General features: G+C 34.6%; 1 protein-coding gene across 36 annotated transcripts in view; it reads left to right on the forward strand.

Annotated features, from left to right (window-relative positions):
- LOC123536539 (cell surface glycoprotein 1-like) overlaps window positions 1–19,258 on the forward strand; it is a 353,687-nt gene extending 334,429 nt beyond the window's left edge. For 32 of the 36 annotated variants that reach the window (XM_053527913.1, XM_053527917.1, XM_053527914.1 and 29 more), the window contains 12 exons: window positions 8,667–8,732; window positions 9,277–9,324; window positions 9,780–9,845; window positions 10,391–10,438; window positions 11,554–11,646; window positions 12,503–12,577; window positions 12,829–12,876; window positions 13,349–13,423; window positions 13,665–13,712; window positions 14,029–14,103; window positions 18,311–18,358; window positions 18,860–19,258. In XM_053527913.1, the coding sequence (XP_053383888.1) occupies window positions 8,667–8,732; window positions 9,277–9,324; window positions 9,780–9,845; window positions 10,391–10,438; window positions 11,554–11,646; window positions 12,503–12,577; window positions 12,829–12,876; window positions 13,349–13,423; window positions 13,665–13,712; window positions 14,029–14,103; window positions 18,311–18,358; window positions 18,860–18,873 (704 nt within the window). In that variant the 3' untranslated portion in view covers window positions 18,874–19,258. The remainder of the gene's footprint in view (window positions 1–8,666; window positions 8,733–9,276; window positions 9,325–9,779; window positions 9,846–10,390; window positions 10,439–11,553; window positions 11,647–12,502; window positions 12,578–12,828; window positions 12,877–13,348; window positions 13,424–13,664; window positions 13,713–14,028; window positions 14,104–18,310; window positions 18,359–18,859) is intronic. The other 4 variants (XM_053527916.1, XM_053527929.1, XM_053527921.1 and 1 more) reach the window with 4 other exon arrangements.
- Window positions 19,259–22,552: the final 3,294 nt, after the last annotated feature.

Genomic DNA, 22,552 nt, shown 5'->3' on the forward strand with positions numbered 1-22,552 from the left:
GAATACCTAGGGGTAGGGTATAACATGTAAAGAGACATTTTCTTTCTGTTCTGGTGCCTGTGAGATTGCTTATAAATTTTTAACATTTAAATGGTAAAGCAAAATGTCTTATGTGAATCATAAAGTTAACATTGTGTAAAATAAAGTATAAAACAATTAATTATAGACCAATATTTCCAAGAAATATGCGTCGAACCCACTTTACTCGTCGTTACAAATATGAATCGAAATGAAAATATATGACTATTAGTAAGCTTCAGGTTTGTATATTATCACCAAGTCGGCGCATACGTATCACAGCAACTGAACCGGCATATTAGACTTATTTACATTACTTTGCCCCTGTAACTAGAGGTTCTTCTAAATTAATTTCAGTGCGATATTAAACATGGTTAATTCTGATTTCATGATTTTTGAAATCCTTTTCAAATTATCTGTATTTGGCTTTTTGATGTAGCGTATGCACATTACGTTCCACAAAGATACTTTTTTCTGATTTTGGATAAAAATAATGCATTATTTATTTGTTACAACTTTTAAAACTACCGGTTTAAATTGTGTCAAAGAGACTTGCCATGTAAGGTCATTATAGCCTGGTTTATTACTTTTTACTTTGTAGCTGACATAGAAGTTGTCTCACTGGAGGACATTAGTGACGACCATGAGAAGCGTAATTTGTATAGGGGGTTGCCGGCGACCTTGGACTTCAATTTAAAGCGAGACAGCGGTAATAACTTGAAATTACGGCTGGAAGAGAATAAACGTCTAAATAAAAATGCACCGGTTTACAGAACAGTGATAGAGGAGGGGGAACATCGGGTCGTCAAACTTGAAACAAAGCGTATAGTGGTAAGAGACTCAGTAATTGTGTATGTGTTATCTAAACGTGTATGTCATTATGTGTTGAATACATCTTAGAGGGACCACTCTACACATATGCGACGGCTGTTTAATGTATTTTAGAAATAGTGCATTCTATACACAAATGCATAATTAATGTTAATTTCCTTGATTGCGACAGACGCCAATGTGGATATTTTGTATAATTTGTGGAGGAGGATACACTCTTTTGTGAAAACTGACATTATCCATAAACCAATATGATATCCCATAGAAAGGTGTTTTATTTTTCCAGCCTATCCTGCAGTGAATTGTTATATTGTATATAAGATGTATTTACAATGCAGTGTAAGTTTAAAACCTTGATGAGAATATGGATATTTAAACGATATTATACCTCTTTTTTTGCTTCCCTTTGGTAGAAAAGTAAAAAGACATGTACAGAATGCCGAAGAAATTTTGAAAATAAATAGCCTTGTCTTCTTACAAAATCTTGAAAATAAGTAAACCTGAAGCAGTATTATGTTTATGTCTTGACTACGTACTTGACGGTAGCACTTCACGGCAAACATAACATTGGTTTCTCTTTATACATTAATACAGTGACGCTATGACGCACTTGAGTGTTTAGATCTTGTCCAATACCAGGTTCTACCGAGTTTTTGGACATATCTCAAACGGAGGATGGGGTTTCTTTTTAGACGGTAGATTTATTTCCTCAATGTTTTCAAAAAAGTATAATTATCCCATTATAAGAACGTTTTACCTGGGAAAATGAAAACCTTCTTCCTTGATATCATGTTCATGAATAGACAATGTCAGTTTTTCAAGTACGTTTCTAGCATGGTGGATTTTTATAATGTAATTCAACAGGTGTAGTCCATCTAACTGTTATATTTAGATTGTTTTATGCTAGTATGTAAGCATTTCTAATCTTGTTATAACACGGACGTCTCTGCTGTACTAAACTAGTAAGAAAGTGTAAATTTGTCATAACTACATGTATAACATTGTGGTAACTCATTCACTTTAAAGGTATATCACTGTCAAAAGTATTTTTGTCTAGTCACATTGTCTTATCACATTGTCATGTTACATTGTATTGTTACATTCTTGTCACATTGTCTTGTTACCTACACTTGTTAATTTGTCACATTGCCTGTTACCTTGTCTTGGCAGTTGGTCATGTAACCTTGTATTGTTCCCTTGTTTTGTCACATTGTATTAATACCTACTCTTGTTACTTTGTCACATTGCCTGTTACCTTGTCTTGCCACTTTGTCATGTAACCTTGTATTATTAGCTGGTCTTGTCACATCGCCTGCTACCTTGTCTTGCCACTTTGTCATGTAACCTTGTATTAATAGCTTGTCTTGTCACATTGTCATGTTGCATTGTATATTGTTACATTCTTGCCACATTGTCTACTCTTGTTAATTTGTCACATTGCCTGTTACCTTGTCTTGGCAATTTGTCATGTAACCTTGTATTGTTCCCTTGTCTTGTCACATTGTATTGTTACCTACTCTTGTTACTTTGTCACATTGCCTGTTACCTTGTCTTGCCACTTTGTCATGTATCCTTGTATTATTAGCTTGTCTTGTCACATTGCCTGTTACCTTGTCTTGCCACTTTGTCATGTAACCTTGTATTATTAGCTTGTCTTGTCATGTTGCCTCGTTAGAGATGCCGAGTATGTTTGAAGAAATTGCTGCCAAAGTTAAGTCTCTTTTCGCTACAAATATGGACAAATCAGATCAGGTATTACAGTATTGCAGATTCCATAAAGTTATCTTGATGTGGCAGGTGGGTCAATGTACTTTTTATATACATTACTTAAAATATAGCGTATGACGCTTATAGTCACATGCTGTATTGACTTAACTTTATTTGCAAACTGAATATTTTTCAACCACCTGTATGTTTGCTTGTATCATGGTAAAGTCTTGTGTGTTTTAGTCTTTATTTTATTAATGTTTGTTGGAGATTGTCTCTCGCATAATGTGTTTAATAATGTTTGTTGGCGATGGTCTCCCATATAATGCGTTTGATAATGTTTGTTGGAGATGGTCTCTCATATAATGTGTTTAATAATGTTTGTTGGAGATGGTCTCTCATATAATGTGTTTAATAATGTTTGTTGGAGATGGTCCCTCATATAATGTGTTTAATAATGTTTGTTGGAGATGGTCTCTCATATAATGTGTTTAATAATGTTTGTTGGAGATGGTCACTCATATAATGTGTTTAATAATGTATGTTGTCAATGGTCTCTCACACAATGCGTTTAATAATGTTTGTTGGAGATGGTCTCTCATATAATGTGTTTAATAATGTTTGTTGGAGATGGTCACTTTCATACTGTGTTTTAATAAAGAATGTCTCCGGTGCTCCCTTTCATAATATGTGTTATTACTGTATGTTTGCGATGGTCCCTTTCATAATGCCTTTTTAATAATGTTGTTTTCATTGAACCTTGCTGACAGATGTTTCTAGTACTTTTTTTTAAAAAAAAGAACGAAAATATCTTATTGCCATCTTGGAAACATTTGAAATAATGAATAACGATTCTCTAAATCTTGCATAAAAAATTGCAATTTACGAAACATCCTGTATCAGATTTGACGGATCAAACAAAAGTTGATTCTCTACACTGCGATTGTTAACCTTTTATTCGGGGACAAGGGATTATAATGAGGCAATTTTCAATATTCAGAACATAAAACTAGGTGTTAATTTGTTGCTTATTTGTAGGGAGTTGGCAATATTGAAGAAACAGCATCACACACCACTAGAAATCTCAAGAATGCACAAGGTAACCATTTATCTTAATACCAGTATAGTATGGTGTCCTTTATAGCGGCCACATATTTATATTATTACTCACCATTAATTCACATTATAAAATATTTACATGGGGTTATCAATCAAATTATGTCATTCTTCCAAGTGATGATATTGTTTGATACCAATCGCCTCGCTGCTATTTATATCAAGATACACACTAATGACAGCACCTCTGTCTTGCGTTGGCTTGGATGAACAAAATGAAAGAGTTTATTTTCTACCGCAACCAAAGGTATCACCAGTGCAGGATTTTCTTAAATGGATTTTTAGTGTTTGCGGCCCTTCTAGAAGGGTCGTTGGTACGACAGGAATTTGTTAAAAAAACAACAATGAAATTTGTCTGTTTGTTTTGGGTTTAACGCCGTTTTTCAACAGTATTTCAGTAATGTGCCGGCGGGTAGTTAACCTAGTCAGTGTTCATGGATTCTGTACCAGTACAAACCTGTTCTCCGCAAGTAACTGCCAATTTCCCCACATGAATCAGACGTGGCGGACTAATGATTTCAGACACAATGTCGTTTATCAAATAGTCACGGAGAACATACGCCCCGCACGAGGATCGAACTCGCGACCCCATGATCCGTAGACCAACGCTCTACCTACTGAGCTAAGCGGGCGGGTTAAACAATGAAATAGACCTATCCCATGGTATTGCAATATATAATAGAAAAAGTGGAAACTCCACAGGCCGCTCAGCACGACAAAAAATGAAAGTGTTGTAGGCTCGATTTGATTGAGACTGTTCATGGACGGCAGTGGAAATGCATGCTACCGTTCACGCCCTCTAGTCCCGGGTTGAGCAGAACTCAACATTTACACATGTTACAAGTAAAAAAAAAAGAATTTAGAGACGTTCGCAAGTGCGTTCATACGGCAGTGCACATGGAACCTTTAATGATAAACTAGTGTTTAATTCCATGAAAAGCGGCTTATGGTCCCAAGTTAGAATAATTAGTTTGCCCTAAACGAGAAAACAACGGGTAGAGCTAAACAAAATGGAATTTAGAAAGATAATCTGAGGCTGTGGAGCCTGCATATCACAGAAACTGCAAAATTAAAAAAGAAACAGGCACCATGTCAAACGAGTATTTATACAATACCCAAAGCTATGAAAGCGTGATTATTGGAATCACTCAAGCCGAAATGTTCAAGCTGGAATATTAAACGGTACCAATAACACAACATAAAACTCGCGCTGAACAATCTGAAAAGATCGAAACTGAATGTACGAGGAGACTTCTTAAGAAACCCGAAGAGACTCGCAAAATTAATTCAAAGTTCTTTTTGAAAACAATGTGTTGCTTAATTTGTGTGTGTGTGTGTGTGTGTGTGTGTGTGTGTGTGTGTGTGAACATAATTGCTAACAAACTTCATTTTTTTTTGCTTCTTCCTCTTTCCAGGGACAGGCGACGATGATCCCTATCTCAATGACTATTTACTTCCTCCAGGTACAACATAGTTTTCTTTTTGTTTGCAGTTTTATAGTTTTTGGTTTTTGGCAGACAGCAAACCAGTGTGATGATTGCTGGTGCTGAAGAACACATCAAACGTTTTACTCCTATCAAAATTATGTTTTTACTATTAACAGTGTTTATTTCTCATTTATTTCTTTAAGTTCTTTGTTTCACCATCATCAAGCCATGATCTAGATTGGAATCCCTAAAATAATATTACCTATTCATTCAAAAGATAGTATCTGGAATAATTAAAATCCCATGTATATATATAAAATACCTTGTTTAACTTCTAGGAAGGTTATTATTAGCATATACCTTAGCACCGGAAGTATAGCGCATTAACTTTTGTACATGACATTCTGGAGAACTTCTACCGAAGCAAATAAACTTTGATAAGACTTTAATTAAGTTAAGGGGCTTTCAAAGTTCAGCATTTTGATGTATGAAATTGTTTAGGTCTTACAGTGTACATGTTGAATCCAGAGCAACGCATATTTCATTTCCGTTATCTCACATTATTCAAACACGATCAAAAATGAGAAAAACACAGTAAATTCTCTTTTCGTACGGTCCTATTTCTCGATTAATTGGAACAATATCATAATTACATTGCATGGGATTTGACTGAAGTAAATGGGGCTATATTATAATTATATTATACCTTGATATGAGAAACTTTGAACTGAAATGTTTGTAATTAATATTGCATGGGATTTGACCGAAGTAAATGGGGCTATATTATAATTATATTATACCTTGATATGAGAAACTTTGAACTGAAATGTTTCAGATACGCCTCCGTGGGAAAATCAACGATCAGTAGGAACAGGAAAGACCCATCTTAAACGGAATTTAGGTATGTTGTCAAAAGAATGATGTTAAATAAGAAAGAACTAATATCAGTATCTTCAAGTTTCGTGTTTTTTCGCATTACGTGTTACACTGAAATTTAAGTCTCTGCATTATATGTCTTAACGATGATTACGCTCTATATTATGATATCGAACGAGTACGAGGTCGTTCTGTTTAAAAAATGTATGCCCATGGGCTACATGTGCGTTTGCACAAGGTGTTACATAAAAGCTTGGTGGCAGGTTATTCCAACACAGAAAGGTCGGTGTAGCTATTCGATGTTTTGAACATTTCACAATTTTAAATTATTTGATTTGTAAAGAGTACTGGTCTTCTATGTTTAACAAAGGCATTAAAGTCGTGCTGAACAATCTGAAAAGATCGAAATTTAACGGCTCTGACTGAATGTACGAGGAGACTTCTTACGAAACCCGAAGAGGCTCGCAAGCTTAATTCAAAGCTCTTTTTGAAAACAATTTGTTGTTTAAATTATTTTTTGGGAACATAATTGCTAGCTAACTTCACATTTTTGCTTCTTCCTCTTTGCAGAGACATGCGACGACGATCCCTATCTCAATGACTATTTACTCCCTCCAGGTACAACGTAGTTTTCTTTTTGTTTGCAGTTTTATAGTTTTTGGTTAGATAATGGCAGACAGCAAATCAGAGTGATGATTGCTGGTGCTGAAGAACACATCCAATGTTTTACTCTTATCAAAATTATGTTTCTACTGTTAATAGAGTTTATTTCTCATTTATTTCTTTAAGTTCTTTGTTTCACCATAATTAAGCCATGATCTAAATGGAAATCCCTAAAATTATATTACATATTCATCCAAAAAGATAGTATCTAGAATGTGTAAAATCTCATGTAAATATATAAAATTGCTCGTTTATATGCCACGAAGGTTATTATTTGCATATACCTAAGCATCGGAAGTATAGCGCATACACTTTTGTAAATGACATTCTGGAGAACTTCTACCGAATCATATAAACTTTGATAAGACTTTAATTAAGTTAAGGGGCTTTCAAAGTTCAGCATTTTGATGTAGGAAATTGTTTAGGTCTTACAGTGGACATGTTGAATCCAGAGCAACGCATATTTCATTTCCGTTATCTCACATTATTTAAACACGATCATAAATGAGGAAAACACAGTAAATTCTCTTTTCATACGGTCCTATTTCTCGATTAATTGGAACAATATCATAATTACATTGCATTGGATTTGACTGAAGTAAATGGGGCTATATTTTATTCAGATTATACCTTGATTTGAGAAACTTTGAACTGAAATGTTTCAGATACGCCTCCGTGGGAGAATCAACGATCAGTTGGAACAGGAAATGCCGATCTCGAACGGAATCCAGGTACATTGTCAAAAGAATGATGTTAAATAAGAAAGAACTAATATCTCTATCTTCAAGTTTCGTCTTTTTTCGCATTACGTGTTACACTGCAATTTAAGTCTCTGCATTATATGTGTTACAGATGATTACGCTTTATATTATGATATCGACCTAGTACGAGGTCGTTCTGATTAAGAAATGCATGCCCATGGGCTACACGTGCGTCTGCACAAGGTGTTACATAAAAGCTTGGTGGCAGGTTATTCCAACACAGAAAGGGCGGTGTAGCTATTCGATGTTTTGAACATTTCACAATTTTAAATCATTTGTAAAGAGCACTGGTTTTCTATGTTTTACAGAGGCATTAATGTCGTGCTGAACAATCTGAAAAGATCGAAATTTAACGGCTCTGACTGAAAGTACGAGGAGACTTCTTACGGAACCCGAAGAGGCTCGCAAGCTTAATTCAAAGCTCTTTTTGTAAACAATTTGTTGTTTAAATTGTTTTTTGGGAACATAATTGCTAGCAAAATTCACATTTTTGCTTCTTCCTCTTTGCAGAGACAGGCGGCGACGATCCCTATCTCAATGACTATTTACTCCCTCCAGGTACAACATTGTTTTCCCTTTGTTTTCCTTTTTATATTTTTTGGTTAGATAATGGCAGACAGCAAACCAGTGTGATGATTGCTGGTGCTGAAGAACACATCCAATGTTTAACTCTTATGAAAATTATGTTTTTACTGTTAATAGAGTTTATTTCTCATTTATTTCTTTAAGTTCTTTGTTTCACCATAATTAAGCCATATCTAGATCGGAATCCCTAAAATTATATTACATATTCATTCAAAAAGATAGTATCTAGAATGAGTAAAATCTCATGTAAATATATAAAATTGCTTGTTTATATTCCACGAAGGTAATTATTTGCATATACCTTAGCATCGGAAGTATAGCGCATTAATTTTTGTAAATGACATTCTGGTGAACTTCTACCCAAGCATATTAACTTTGATAAGACTTTAATTAAGTTAAGGGGCTTTCAAAGTTCAGCATTTTGATGTATGAAATTGTTTAGGTCTTACAGTGTACATGCTGAATCCAGAGCAACGCATATTTCATTTCCGTTATCTCACATTATTTAAACACGATCAAAAATGAGAAAAACACAGTAAATTCTCTTTTCATACGGTCCTATTTCTCGATTAACTGGAACAATATCATAATTACATTGCATGGGATTTGACTGAAATAAATGAGGCTATATATTATTTAGATTATACCTTGATTTGAGAAACTTTGAACTGAAATGTTCCAGATACGCCTCCGTGGGAAAATCAACGATCAGTAGGAACAAGAAATACCCATCTTAAACGGAATTTAGGTAAGTTGTCAAAAGAATGATTTTAAATAAGAAAGAACTAATATCAGTATCTTCAAATTTCGTCTTTTTTCGCATTACGTGTTACACTGAAATTTAAGTCTCTGCATTATATGTGTTACCAATGATAAAGCTTTATATTATGATATCGAACGAGTACGAGGTCGTTCTGTTTAAGAAATGCATGCCCATGGGCTACATGTGCGTTTGCACAAGGTGTTACATAAAAGCTTGGTGGCAGGTCATTCCAACACAGAAAGGGCGGTGTAGTTATTCGATGTTTTGAACATTTCACAATTTTAAATCATTGATTTGTAAAGAGCACTAGTCTTCTATGTTTTACAGGGGCATTTAAGTCGTGCTGAACAATCTGAAAAGATCGAAATTTAACGGCTCTGACTGAATGTACGAGGAGACTTCTTACGAAACCCGAAGAGGCTCACAAGCTTAAATGAAAGTACTTTTTGGAAACAATTTGTTGTTTAAATTATTTTTTGTGAACATAATTGCTAGCAAATTTCACTTTTTTGCTTCTTTCTCTTTGCAGAGACAGGCGACGAAGATCCCTATCTCAATGACTATTTACTCCCTCCAGGTACAACCTAGTTTTCTTTTTCTTTTTCTTTGCAGTTTTATAGTTTTTGGTTAGATAATGACAGACAGCAAACTAGTGTAATGATTTCTGGTGCTGAAGAACACATCCAACATTTTACTCTTACCAAAATTATGCTTTTACTGTTAATAGAGTTTATTTCTCATTTATTTCTTTAAGTTCTTTGTTTCACCATTTCAGCATTTTGATGTAGGAATTTGTTTAGGTCTTACAGTGTACATGTTGAATCCAGAGCAACGCATATTTCATTTCCGTTACCTCACATTATTTAAACACGATCATAAATGAGGAAAACACAGTAAATTTTCTGTTCATACGGTCCTACTTCTCGATTAATTGGAACAATATCATAATTACATTACATGGGATTTGACTGAAGTAAATGGGGCTATATTATAATTAGATTATATCTTGATCTTTGAACTAAAATGTTTCAGACACGCCTCCGTGGGAAAATCAACGATCAGTAGTAACAGGAAAGACCCATCTTAAACGGAATTTAGGTAAGTTGTCAAAGGAATGATGTTATATAAGAAAGAACTAATATCAATATTTTATCAGTATCTTCAAGTTTCGTCTTTTTTCGCATTACGTGTTTCACTGAAATTTAAGTCTCTGCATTATACGTGTTACTGATGATTTGGCTTAAAATTATGATATCGACCGAGTGCGAAGTCTTTTTGTTTAAGAAAGGCATGCCCATGGGCTACATGTGCGTTTGCACAAGGTGTTACATAAAAGCTTGGTGGAAGGTCATTCCAACACAGAAAGGGCGGTGTAGCTGTTCGATGTATTGAACATTTCACAATTTTAAATCATTTGTAAAGAGCACTGGTCTTCTATGTTTTACAGAGGCATAAAAGCCGTGCTAAACAACGTGAAAAGATCGAAATATAACGGCTCTGACTGAATGTACGAGGATACTTCTTAAGAAACCTAAAGAGGCTCGCAAACCTAAGTTTTTTCTGATAACGATGTGTTGTTTAAATTATTTTTTGTGAACATAATTGCTAGCAAATATCACTTTTTTGCTTCTTCCTCTTTGCAGAGACAGACGACGACGATCCCTATCTCAATGACGATTTACTTCCTCCAGGTACAACATAGTTTTCTTTTTGTTTGCAGTTTTATAATTTTTGGTTAGATAATGGCAAACAGCAAACCAGTGTGATGATTGCTGGTGCTGAAGAACACATCCAACGTTTTACTCCTAACTGAATTATGTTTTCACTGTTAATAGAGTTTATTTCTCATTTATTTCTTTAAGTTCTTTGTTTCATCATAATTAAGCCTGGATCTAGATTGGAATCCCTAAAATAATATTACCTATTCATTCAAAAAGATAGTATCTAGAATGACTAAAACCCCATGTAAATATATAAAATTGCTTGTTTAACTTCCACAAAGGTTATTATTTGCATATATCTTAGCACCGAAAGTATAGCGCATAAACCTTTGTAAATGACACACTGGTGAACTTCTACCCAAGCATATAAACTTTGATAAGACTTTAATAAAGTTAATAAGGGGCTTTCAAAGTTCAGCATTTTGATGTAGGAATTTGTTTAGGTCTTACCGTGTACATGTTGAATCCCGAGCAACGCATATTTTATTTCCGTTATCTCACATTATCTAAACACGATCAAAAATGAGAAAAATACAGTAAATTATCTTTTCCTATTATCTTATTTGTAGTTAAGTCCAAATTGTCAAAAGTCATACGGTCCTAATTCTCGACTAAATGGAACTATATCATAATTACATTGCATGGGGTTTGACTGAAGTAAATGTATCTATATTATATAATTACATTGTATGGGGTTTGACTGAAGTAAATGTAACTATATCATAATTATATTGCACGGGGTGTCTGAAGTGAATGGAGCTATATTATAATTACATTGCACGGGGTTTGACTGAAGTAAATTGAGCTATATTGTAATTACATTGCACGGGGTTTGACTGAAGTAAATGGAGCTATATTATAATAACATTGCACGAAGTTTGGAGCTACATTATTATAACATTGCACAGAGCTTGACTGAAGTAAATGGTGTTATATTTTAATAGCATTGCACAGGGTTTGACTGAAATAAATAGAGCTACATGTATATTATAATTACATTGCACGGGGTTTGACTGAAGTAAACGGAGCTATATTATAATTACATTTTACCTTGATTTGAGAAACTTTGAACTGAAATGTTTCAGACACGCCTCCGTGGGAAAATCAACGATCTTTCGGAAATTTCCTACCGCAGCTAAAAGTAGGAACAGGAAAGACCCATCTTAAATGGAATTTAGGTAAGTTGTCAAAGTAATGATGTTAAATAACAAAGAACTAATATCAGTTTCTTCAAGTTTCGTATTTTTTCGCATTATGTGTTTCACTGAAATTTTAGTCTCTGCAATATATGTGTTACCGATGATTAGGCTTTATATTATGATATCGAGCGAGCACGAGGTCTTTCTGTTTAAGAAAGGCATGCCCATGGGCTACATGTGCGTTTGCACAAGGTGTTACATTAAGCTCGGTGGTAGATCATTCCAACACACGATGGGCGGTGTAGGAGTTCGATGTCTTGAACATTTCACAATTTTAAATCATCTATAAAGAGCACTGGTCTTCTATGATGCCGAAGAACCTTATCTCCAGGACTATTTGCTCCCTCCAGGTGTGAAACCGTTTTTCTAGATTCTTATGTTGGTATCAGATGTAGTAACCTTAGGAAGCATAATCAGAAACATCTTCAACAGAACATACTTCTTTCAGAATGTCCAATGATTTAAACTACTGTCGCAATTACGTTTGAGTTTTTATAACTTTATCATTACATTGATTTCAAGTGCTCAATTTCCCTTATTTATAAGAAATACAATATTAAACTTATGAAACTTATTCGGCCCCTTCTAAGTCAATAAATCCTATTCAAATATAAGGGGTTTGTATAGGTCTTACAGTAATAGTATCCAAGCCAAAACAAACTTTAGATATATAACATTAAATGAAATTGAGCCAAACAGAAAAAACGATGCAAATCCTCTGCCTGTTTTCAGTAGATGAAATGTCAAAAATTCCTGAAGAATCCGAATTTTTCACTAAATGGATTGTACATCAAGCACAATCGAAACTAATTTATTTCAATGTAAAATGTTTCAGACACAGCTACTTGGGAAAATGAACCACCAATGCCACAGGTAGGAACAGGACAACCGCATCTTAAACGGGATTTAGGTTAGTTATTTTAATCATTATGTTTATTAACATAAAAAATATATATTAATTTTACTGCTGTTACTTCTGTTACTGCACTACTAATAACTTCATCCTGCTCAACTAACTTTCAGCAGAATTAGGTGTATTACTAGTTTTCTTTTTTTTAATAAATTAGAGCATATTGGACACTTTGCTTTTTGAAGTATCAGATTTAATTTCACTTGTAAAGTGTTGGTATATTACGGGCTTTTGTATTCTATATTTTGCAGAGACAGACAACAAGGATCCAATTCAACATGACCATTTGCTTCCTCCAGGTGTGAAGTAGTTTATTTTCTGGATGCTCATGTTCGTGTCAAATGCCATTGGTGTAGGGTCTCTTTTACAGTTCGATTGTGCTGAAGACTAAACTTGCTTCAGAATGTTTAATGATTTTATCTGCTGTCGAAATTACGTTAGAGGTTTAATAACTTTAACTTCTCATCTTTATCAAGTGCTCAATCCCCCGTACATTTGGACAATCTATAATTAGATTTCTGCTCGTTCAAAGTTGGTGTTTCTAAATAACTCAAAAATCGTTTCTTTTTGCTAACATATTTGCACGTTTCCTAGCACTGAAATAATGGGAAAAAATGTGTGAATTCTAAGTTAAACATCTAAAAAAGCTATATCCCTACCTATAATCAAAAGATAAAATGTTAAAAATTCTTGAAGATTCAATTTCTTTACTAAATGGACTGTATAATGATTACTTTCGACACTATTCTATTTCGATTAGAAAATTTTCAGACACATCTCCTTGGGAAAATGACCCACAACTACCACACACAGGGACAGGAGGATCGAATATGAAGCGGGATTTAGGTCAGTTATTTAAATTATTATGTTTAGTAATATAATAATATATCAATTAATTTTACTGCTGTTACTTTTGCTCTAATAATAACTTCTATCTGCTGAACTACCTTCAAGCAGAATTACGTGTATCAATGTAGTTTTTTTATCAAAAATAGAGGAAATTGAACGTTTCGCATTTTGAAGTATCATATTTAATTCAGTTGTAAAGTGCTGATATATACGGGCTCTGACCTTCTATATTTTACAGAAACAGACGAAGAAGATCCTTATCTCTATGACTACTTGCTTCCTCCAGGTGCGAAACTGTTCCCTGTCACTGAATTAATAAGGCAAAGCGATTGTAAATTAAATTCTTGTAAATTTACTTTTTCATTTTGATGTAGGGTTTAAGTCTTATCAATTACTTATTTAAGTTGTTGTACCCAAGTCAACACACATTTGCGATGAATTGTATTACGCTTTAAATGTTTGAACTAAAACTTGAGTAAAACACGCCAAAAGATTCGTACCATCTACCCATTATCAGTAGATAATTACAGAATCAGTTTCCATATTAAATGTTCTATTTAAGAATCAAACTATACACTATCTTTTTATTTTAAATGTTTCAGACACTGCTCCTTGGGAAAATGAACCACCAGTAACACAAGTAGGAACAGTACAAACGCATCTGAAACGGAATTTAGGTTAGTTGTTTAAATTATCATGTTTAGTAATATAACTGATATATGTTCGTATACGTGAAATGCACACTTCCATTTTAAAGATATACAGACCTACATCTACGGTGTACTGCACAACACTCAAAATATGACTTGGAGGCGCTTGTCTGGAACGTATTGTTAAAAGATCAGCAAGTTGCTAAGGTGAAAAATTAAACTTCAGTTACTAAAATTGAAAACATAGCTATAGATAAATGTGCCGCGCCATGAGAAAACCAATATAGTGCGTTTGCGACCAGCCTGCGCATCCACGCCAGCCTGCGCATCCACGCAGTCTGGTCAGGATCCATGCTGTTCGCTTTCAAAGCCTATTGGAATTAGAGAGTCTGTTAGCGAACAGCATGGATTCTGACTAGACTGCGCGGATGCGCAGGCTTGTTCTGGTTCCATGCTGGTCGCAAACGCACTATGTTGGTTTTCTTATGGTGCGGCTCAAATATGTTGCAGCTGCTAGCTGCTCAAAAAAATAGAATCTAACTGGGATGGACTGTATGTACAAGGGGAGACCATTCCAATTGAACTGTATGTACAAGGGGAGACCATTCCAGAAACGTTTTTGTCTTGGAAAATAGGAGGAAGAATGGAATTGTGCTGTAATAGATGATGGGATCAAGCAGTGATGGTATAAGATTACGACTTCTTTTAATTTCAAAACAAGATTTAAGGAAGTGCGGCGTTGTCCAGTTGGCTCCTTTTAGCATTTTAGTGACACTGCTTGTTTAGCCATAATTGTTGAGGACATACTGAGCTGCTGATCATTGTACCCATTTAATTTTGTTTGTGAGGGAAGTTTGCAAATGTTACATTAAAAAAGAGCAGAACTTAAGCTATGGCCGGATATAGGTGTACTACTAGTATGCTGTTTACTTTCATTTTTATGATGTTTGTTTTGATATTTCTTAAGATGAATCATGTGAGTTATTTGCTTTTGATATTATGCCATCAATATATTTTGACCAACTGAGATATCATGTGTGACACTCAGGTATTTTGCAGTTTATTTCTTTTGAGAAATTCTAAGTAACTCACAACAATCTGGGTTGTACTCCTTTGACCAGTCCTTTAGTCAGGCTTTTAGGGAATGGATATTCTTTTTAAGGGTTTGAAAATATGGCAAGGATTTAATCGTCAGATAGAAAGTGGTGTCAACGAGTTACTTTTGATGGACTCTGGGAGAACATTTATTAAAGGGGCCAATGATTAATCTTGTGGAACCGCAAAGATAACATGAGGTTTATTTGAGGTGAAGCCATACACTGCTCATCTTTTGGATAGGTCCTTATCCAGTGGGATGCCAACGGGGGACTCCCAGGACATTGAGCTTGTAAATCAAATAATGGTCAACATTGTCAACAGTTTTACTAACTACCATTACGGTGGCGTGAGTTTATTGATTGTTGAATATCTCTTGTGTGAAACTTAAGAGGTGTGCATCACTACTATGCTTTGACCTGAAGTCATGTTGGTACAGGCTAAGAAGATCATTTTTGTCAACATGAGCCATGCTGTTTTAGAATATATTCCATTAATAAGAGGCAATACATGATAGGGATATGAGTCTATAGTTAATAGCCTCGGATTTGTAACCTTTCTTGCAAACTGGTGCAAGAACTGCCCTTTTCCGGTATTTTAGGACTTGTCCTGTTAGACTATGTTTGTCGTGGTTGGACCGATGTTTTGATTATGGTATTGTAGCACTCTTTGGAAATTTTCATCAGGATCAAAGGCTTTATTTATAATTTGCACAATAATTTCTTATTGAGTTGTTTCAGACTTAGGGGCTTGGACTTTTAAAAGCTTATTGAGGATGTTTTACCTTTAATACCATGTAAGCATGAATAAGACCCTCAATCTTCGATAGAGCCACACCATAACGTTTGCTTTTGCTGTGTTAAATTAACAAGTAGAACGTTTTTGGAGTCACCAAGTAAGATTACAGATTCCAAAGAAGACAAATAGGCAGTTGAATCTTAGATTTAACGTCCTTAGATATTTATACGATTGTTGATTGGTTATCTTTTTTCATGTTTAAGGTATTAGATCACTAATAGTAATGTTTACAAAATGGCCTTTGATTGGTATATTCTGAAAGGTAACCGTGTTTTGTACTATTTTGCAATTTTAAACGACTTTTACCGTGCCGTTTTTTATAAATTTTGTATAACTTACGGTATCTCCTCAGGCTCAAGTAGAGACAAATTTCAAAGTGATGGCCACTATCCAAAACGTTTGCAGAGAACTCATTTTACCATTAATTTTAATAAAAGAAACATCAAACTATTGGTAAACAATTATAAAACACAAAATAAAAATGTCAATATCATTTTTTATATTATGCCTCAAGTAAACGGATTTAGTGAGACAGAATTCATATTTCAACATTGAAACAATAAGGTCAAACGCTGTATTTCTGTTTTGAATTTTGCTTACTTCATATAAAAATAACCTTAGGGCAGACGTAAAACCTACCTAAATTTCTTCCACAATATATAATCTAATAGTGAAAGCAAAATAGAGAACTTTCACCACATGTAACTCAATATTTTTAAAGATGTGTAACTCTACCCCTTATGTTTAAGTAGTAAATTCACTTTGAACACCAAGAAATCGCTTATAAGATTCATCTTTTTCCATTTTTATACAAAACAAAATCAAAAATAAGTCTTGAAAAAGGTAAAAACTTACTAGAAAAAAAGGAAAATAAGAAAAAAAAGAAGGGCTTGAACCTACGTCCCCTAAGAATTGCAGTAGAAGTAGGTTAATGGTAGGAATTGAATACTCTTCAAAAAGGAGGTTCTTAAATACATTTTTGTCCCGTTTATTTATAATTCTTACGATTTTGGGGTAGATTAACCAAGGTATGTCCACACATGACATACTCACTTTTGTTTGTATATGTTTAGCATTCAGCTTAAATATTTATTTTTTAAAATGTTTTGCATGGATTTGTGATTAGTATGGTTTAAACTGGATAGCTGAGTACCAATCTCAAGTAGACCAAACTTGCATTTTGACCACTTAGTTTTCTTGTAAAATTTGATTGACATATGGTTGGATTGGTCTTTCTGAGTTGATAGTCAATTCATGAAAAGCAATGTCATGTTCCGAGGTTACAAGGCTTGCTGGGTGGGGTATTTGGTTAGAAAAGATTTAGTATAATATTCATTCCTAGATGGGACAATTTGTTAGAGGTTAAAGTATCTAAGGTTGTCCAGAAAAGTGTCATATAGATCTCTACGTTTGATTTTAAATCAGGCTGTTTTCGACTTATCAAGTATTTTGAAGACCTTGTTATTTAGGCCCTATGAGAAGATTTCTGTTGTACTGACCTGTTTAAACCAGTTTTTCCAATGCAGCAGATGTCTGGTGACCTGGTGTAGGTCTTAGATTTTAATTTTCACTGATCTGTATGTAATGTAGAGGAAAGTAAACTATTACTTTTAATTTCGGCATTTTCATTTTAGTTACATTGACCTTTGTGTTAAGGAGGGAAACCCCTTCTTGGGGCTTACAGTTTTGAGGAATTGAGAAGCAATCACACCGATCTATCTTATTGTTCACTCGATTTTGTTGCATTGTCGCTTAATTTCAAGGAAGAAAATCAAACTATTCGAGAAGTAAAGATTAGTTGCGTTATTTTTGCCGAAATATTGAAAATGCCAAGCAAACCTTGAATCTGAGAAGGACTGTAAGTTTCGTCCCTATGTATAGACAATTTGCGTGAAACCACTGATCACTGCCTAATAGTACTCTCTTCTGGTCTCAGATGACTTCTTCAATGCATTTGTCACAGGAAGTAAATATATACAATGCAGTTGCTTAGAGAGATTTTTATATATTGCTTCTTCTAAAGTATGTTCTTTGGAACTATTTTGTAAAGTCTGTACTTATAAAACATTTGCTTTGAACAGTTAAATTTAGTCTACTGAACCCAGATGTATGTCTGAAGTTCAGGTTTACTATTTAGATATTTGAAATTCGATTCGCTGTATCTTCATTTTGTAATTCTTTCTACTTCTGAAAATTTTCTGACCTTTTCGTATTTTTCACTGCACTTGTGTAAAACTATAGTTTTTATCTAGAGAGAGTACCTTTAACGTCTGTGTCTGAATTTCTGAAGTTATGTTATACGGTTACTGGTCTTTTATATTTCTTAATTTTATTTTTGCAGAGACAGACGACGATGATCCCTATCTCCATGATTATTTACTTCCTGCGGGTACAACACAGCTTTTTTGTTTAGATCAAATATAATTAAGTTGGTGTTTTTTGGTTAGAGAAATTGTGATGAGTGTTCGTGCCGGAGCATAAACTTGTTTCGTATTGTTACGTCTGCAATTTAATATCTTTATCAACATTCAAATAGAATCAGAACCACAGATATATATTTTAGTGTATGTGTGTAAAAGTAAAAAAAAAAACAAGTATGAACTGTTTTATTTCTATATACCTAGACAAACAGAGCAAGAATTCACTTACTTGTCACTACGTTCCAGTATCGTAACAAAGTCTAACATTTAACATCCACGCAGTCTGGTCAGGATCCATACTGTTTGATTTCAAACCCTATTGCAATTAGAGAAACTGTTAGCGAACAGTAGGGATGCGAGGCTGGTCTGGATTCATGCCGGTCGCAAATGCACTATGTTAGTTTTCTCATGGTGCGGCTCATTTCTCAAATCGTCCACCTCATTTTGTGTTGATTTCTTTTTTGTTTCAGACAATGGTGGATAAAACAATTTCAGAACAGTCAGATTCAATTTACTGAAAAAGACGACTGAACGTGGTCTAGAATACATTGCTGAATACAAAATGTAGAAACAAAATATAATGTGATTGACATAAACAAGTGTATTATCAAAATGGTGATTAAATCATAATGTCGGCGTGGAAGCAACCCAAACCATGTGAAGCGTATCTTATTATAAGCAGTGTATACACGTACTTTTAATGAACATTTATATAAAATAATAGCATTGAGTTGTCCTATCATAAGCTTTTTAAGTAGTGTACAGACAGTTTGCGAACATTTGTCATTCTGCATTATGTTTTGTTTAGATATGACATGCACTTAAGTAGAAGTACATTGATTTTCTGCGATTAAAATATTTGTTCAAAGTATTTGTATGTTCTTATTTTCATGAATGATAACAGCGTATGTAAGCCAAGTTGGTGCTTTGCACTACTAAATAAAGTACTAGTATTTAAACAGTCGCAAAGTTTACTGGTTAGTATACATGTCCACTGGCACTAAGACCAGAAAGTAAAAGCCACTGCAAATGCAATACACTACCCCTAGCAAATGGGTACTATGCATATTGGATAAGTGGCGATTTATCTTCCATCGTGTACCTGTCACATTGTCTCAACTTTAATACAGAGACACCCCGGAAAATAAATTGCCACTCGTTCAGTATGCATAATAGCCGTTTATCGAACTGCGCGTTTTAGGTGAGAAATGGGCGGTACATTTTCCCGTTCTTGATCATGTATAATATGTACAGTGACATTTTCTTTCTGATCTTGTGCCAGTGTACATGCAAGTAATTCTTTTACTAAGATAATCAGATATATCTTAATTAATAGTAGAAAGATTGGATTGTAACAAGCAAAAACGTGATGCAAATATGGGCTTGGTAGATTAAGCTACACGGATTAAGGATAAAAACAGCGTCTATATCAAGTTTCATATTTATAACGCTGTGTTTTCATAGTGCTGTCGAAAGTGAAAGAAATTTGAACGAATAACGCTATCCGAACTGCAGAACACTCAAACGACCACAAAATATATGGCTTTACTCGTGCATGATCCAGTGAATCACACTGCTAGTCAATATTGTCAGAATAATTTTGGGCCTCCGTTGTCAATTGGTTAAGGTCACTCTTCACTGATACGGGCTTCGAAACCTTGCTCGGACTAGAGAATTATTCATGTCAGAAACAATTCAGCTGGCTTACGCAAGCTCAGTTGTTGTTTCTGTGTGTGCCAGCCTATGCCTGAAACACATGTTCGGAGGGTTACCTGGATTAAAAGCTGAAAAAGCTATGTTGATATGACTCTTAACCAAGCGAATACAAAACAAATCTGTCAGGTAAAGCGGATCCGAGGCAATATCAAGTCCCCTACTGGAAGGCACCTAATTTTCTCTACTGCAATATAACATAATGAACTGGTATCTGTCAATGATGTATAAACAATATTCTACTATATATACAATATGTTAAAACAAAACACTTGGATTGAAATTTGCATATATAAATATAAAAACATACAGTTGTTTTCATATGGAATTGTTTTCGGCCGTTTATAAAAAAGTAATCATATAAGTTATTTATAGTAACATAGGTCAAAATAGACCTAAGAATTGGATGTACCATGCATGTTGTACCACAGAAAAGTGGTCTCGATTTTTCCTTAAGGTCAGTAATAAAAATATAATCTATTTTTAGTAACTAAAAGGGAGGTAATTCTAAAAACAAAGCTGCCTCATGCTGGTGAACATTTGTACCAAGTTACATCAAAATCCCTACCTGCATGAAGAAGAAATGCTCTGAATAAAGTCATTCTTGAATTTGACCTTCGACCTCTAAGTGAGACCTTGACCTTACACCAAGGGACCTGGTTCTTGTGTATGATAATCTGTCTCATGGTGATGAACATTTGTGCCAAGTTACATCAATATCCCTCTATGCATGAAAAAGAAATGCATCAGACAAAGTACATCTTGTATCTGAACTTTGGCCTCTAAGTGTGACCTTGACCTTAGAACTAGGGACCTGGTTCTTGCACATGAAATTCCGTCTCATGGTGGTGAACATTTGTGCCAAGTAATATTAAAATCCCTTTAAGGAGTGCAGGGTTCTGGACAGGACAGGAAAAAATCCCTATTGACATTGACCTCCAATTGTGACCTTGACCTTTAAGCTAAGGGGTCCGGGTTTTGCGCATGACACGTCATCTCATCGCGGAAAACATTTGTGGAAAGTAATATTAAAATCCCTTCATGAATGACTGAGTTATGGACCGGACAGGAAAAAAGCCCTGTTGACATTTGACCCCAAAATTGTGACCTTGACCTTTGAGCCAGGGGTCCGGGATTTGCGCATGACATGTCATCACATCATGGGGAACATTTGTGCCAAGTGATATTAAAATCCCTTAATGAATGACAGAGTTATGGACCGGACACGAAACAGACCCTGTTCATGCCTTGATAACATTTGACTGCCAAGTTTGACCTTGACCTTCGAGCTAGCGGTCTGAAAGTTGTGTATGACACATTGTCTGATTATGAGGTACATTTCTGCCAAGTAATATTAAAATCCCTTTATGGATGGCAGAGTTGTGGACCGGACAGGAAATAAAGACCTGTTGACATTTGACCTCAAATTGTGACCTTGACCTTTGAGCTAGGGGTCCGGGTTTTGCGCATAACACGTTGTCTCATCATAGGAAACATGTGTGCCAAGTAATATAAAAATCCCTTAATGGTTTACCTTACACGAAATGGCAGTAAAAAGTATTTCGATCAAATAATAGGAATACCTAATGTTTAATGATTAAAATATTAAATTAAATCTATAAAAGGTTTTGTATTGGATTTCTTTTAGAGAGGATAAATATACATAATATAATATAATTTGATATATGACTAACTTTCTTACTTACAATAAAACTAGTTACCGTTTGATCAGGTGAGGGCGTAGCATTGCCGCCAACAGGAATTCCGTGCGTTAAAATCCGGTGACTGTTGATAAGAATCAAACATGTACCCATTAAATCCACCAAAAACCGCATTCATAAACCCTTTTCCACAAAAAATTTGGGACCTCAAAAATCTAGTTGAGGAAGGAAAAGTGATAAAATCGTAAAAGATTGCTAAAAGGGTTTCAGATAATTCAATATAATTATATTAAACCTTACAAAATTATCAAAATACTGTTATAAATGAGGTACATGCTGGTCACATGTTACGACTAAAGTTACAGAATATCGGTACAATTTTGTTTTGGTCATATTTTTTGGCAAATTCACGCCGAACACTGTCAGAATATGTAATTTTACCAAGTCTGTACATTTGTATGGTCAATATCGTCAATGTTATAAATTCGACTTGAGAATACCAAATATTGAGTATGTATTATACTCAGTGAAAACAACTGAATTTTTCTTTAGTCGATTGCAGCCTCAATGTTTCATGGCATTCTGTGTTTGTTCAACAATGCCAGAGCAGAAAAAAAATCGCATAATAGCATTTCCGCTTTACATTCACAATACGCCCTACAAATAATGCGTTGTATATGACTGGACTTTTCTTAGCGATGACATAATGCGAGTAAAACATTCAGTGTGTATAGGGTGGTTCTACCAAAGTGGTGCTAATGTTCATAAACACGTATCTATGGAAAACCG

Source organism: Mercenaria mercenaria, chromosome 17 (genome assembly GCF_021730395.1).
Source record: "Mercenaria mercenaria strain notata chromosome 17, MADL_Memer_1, whole genome shotgun sequence".
In the NCBI taxonomy this organism is placed as follows: domain Eukaryota; kingdom Metazoa; phylum Mollusca; class Bivalvia; order Venerida; family Veneridae; genus Mercenaria; species Mercenaria mercenaria.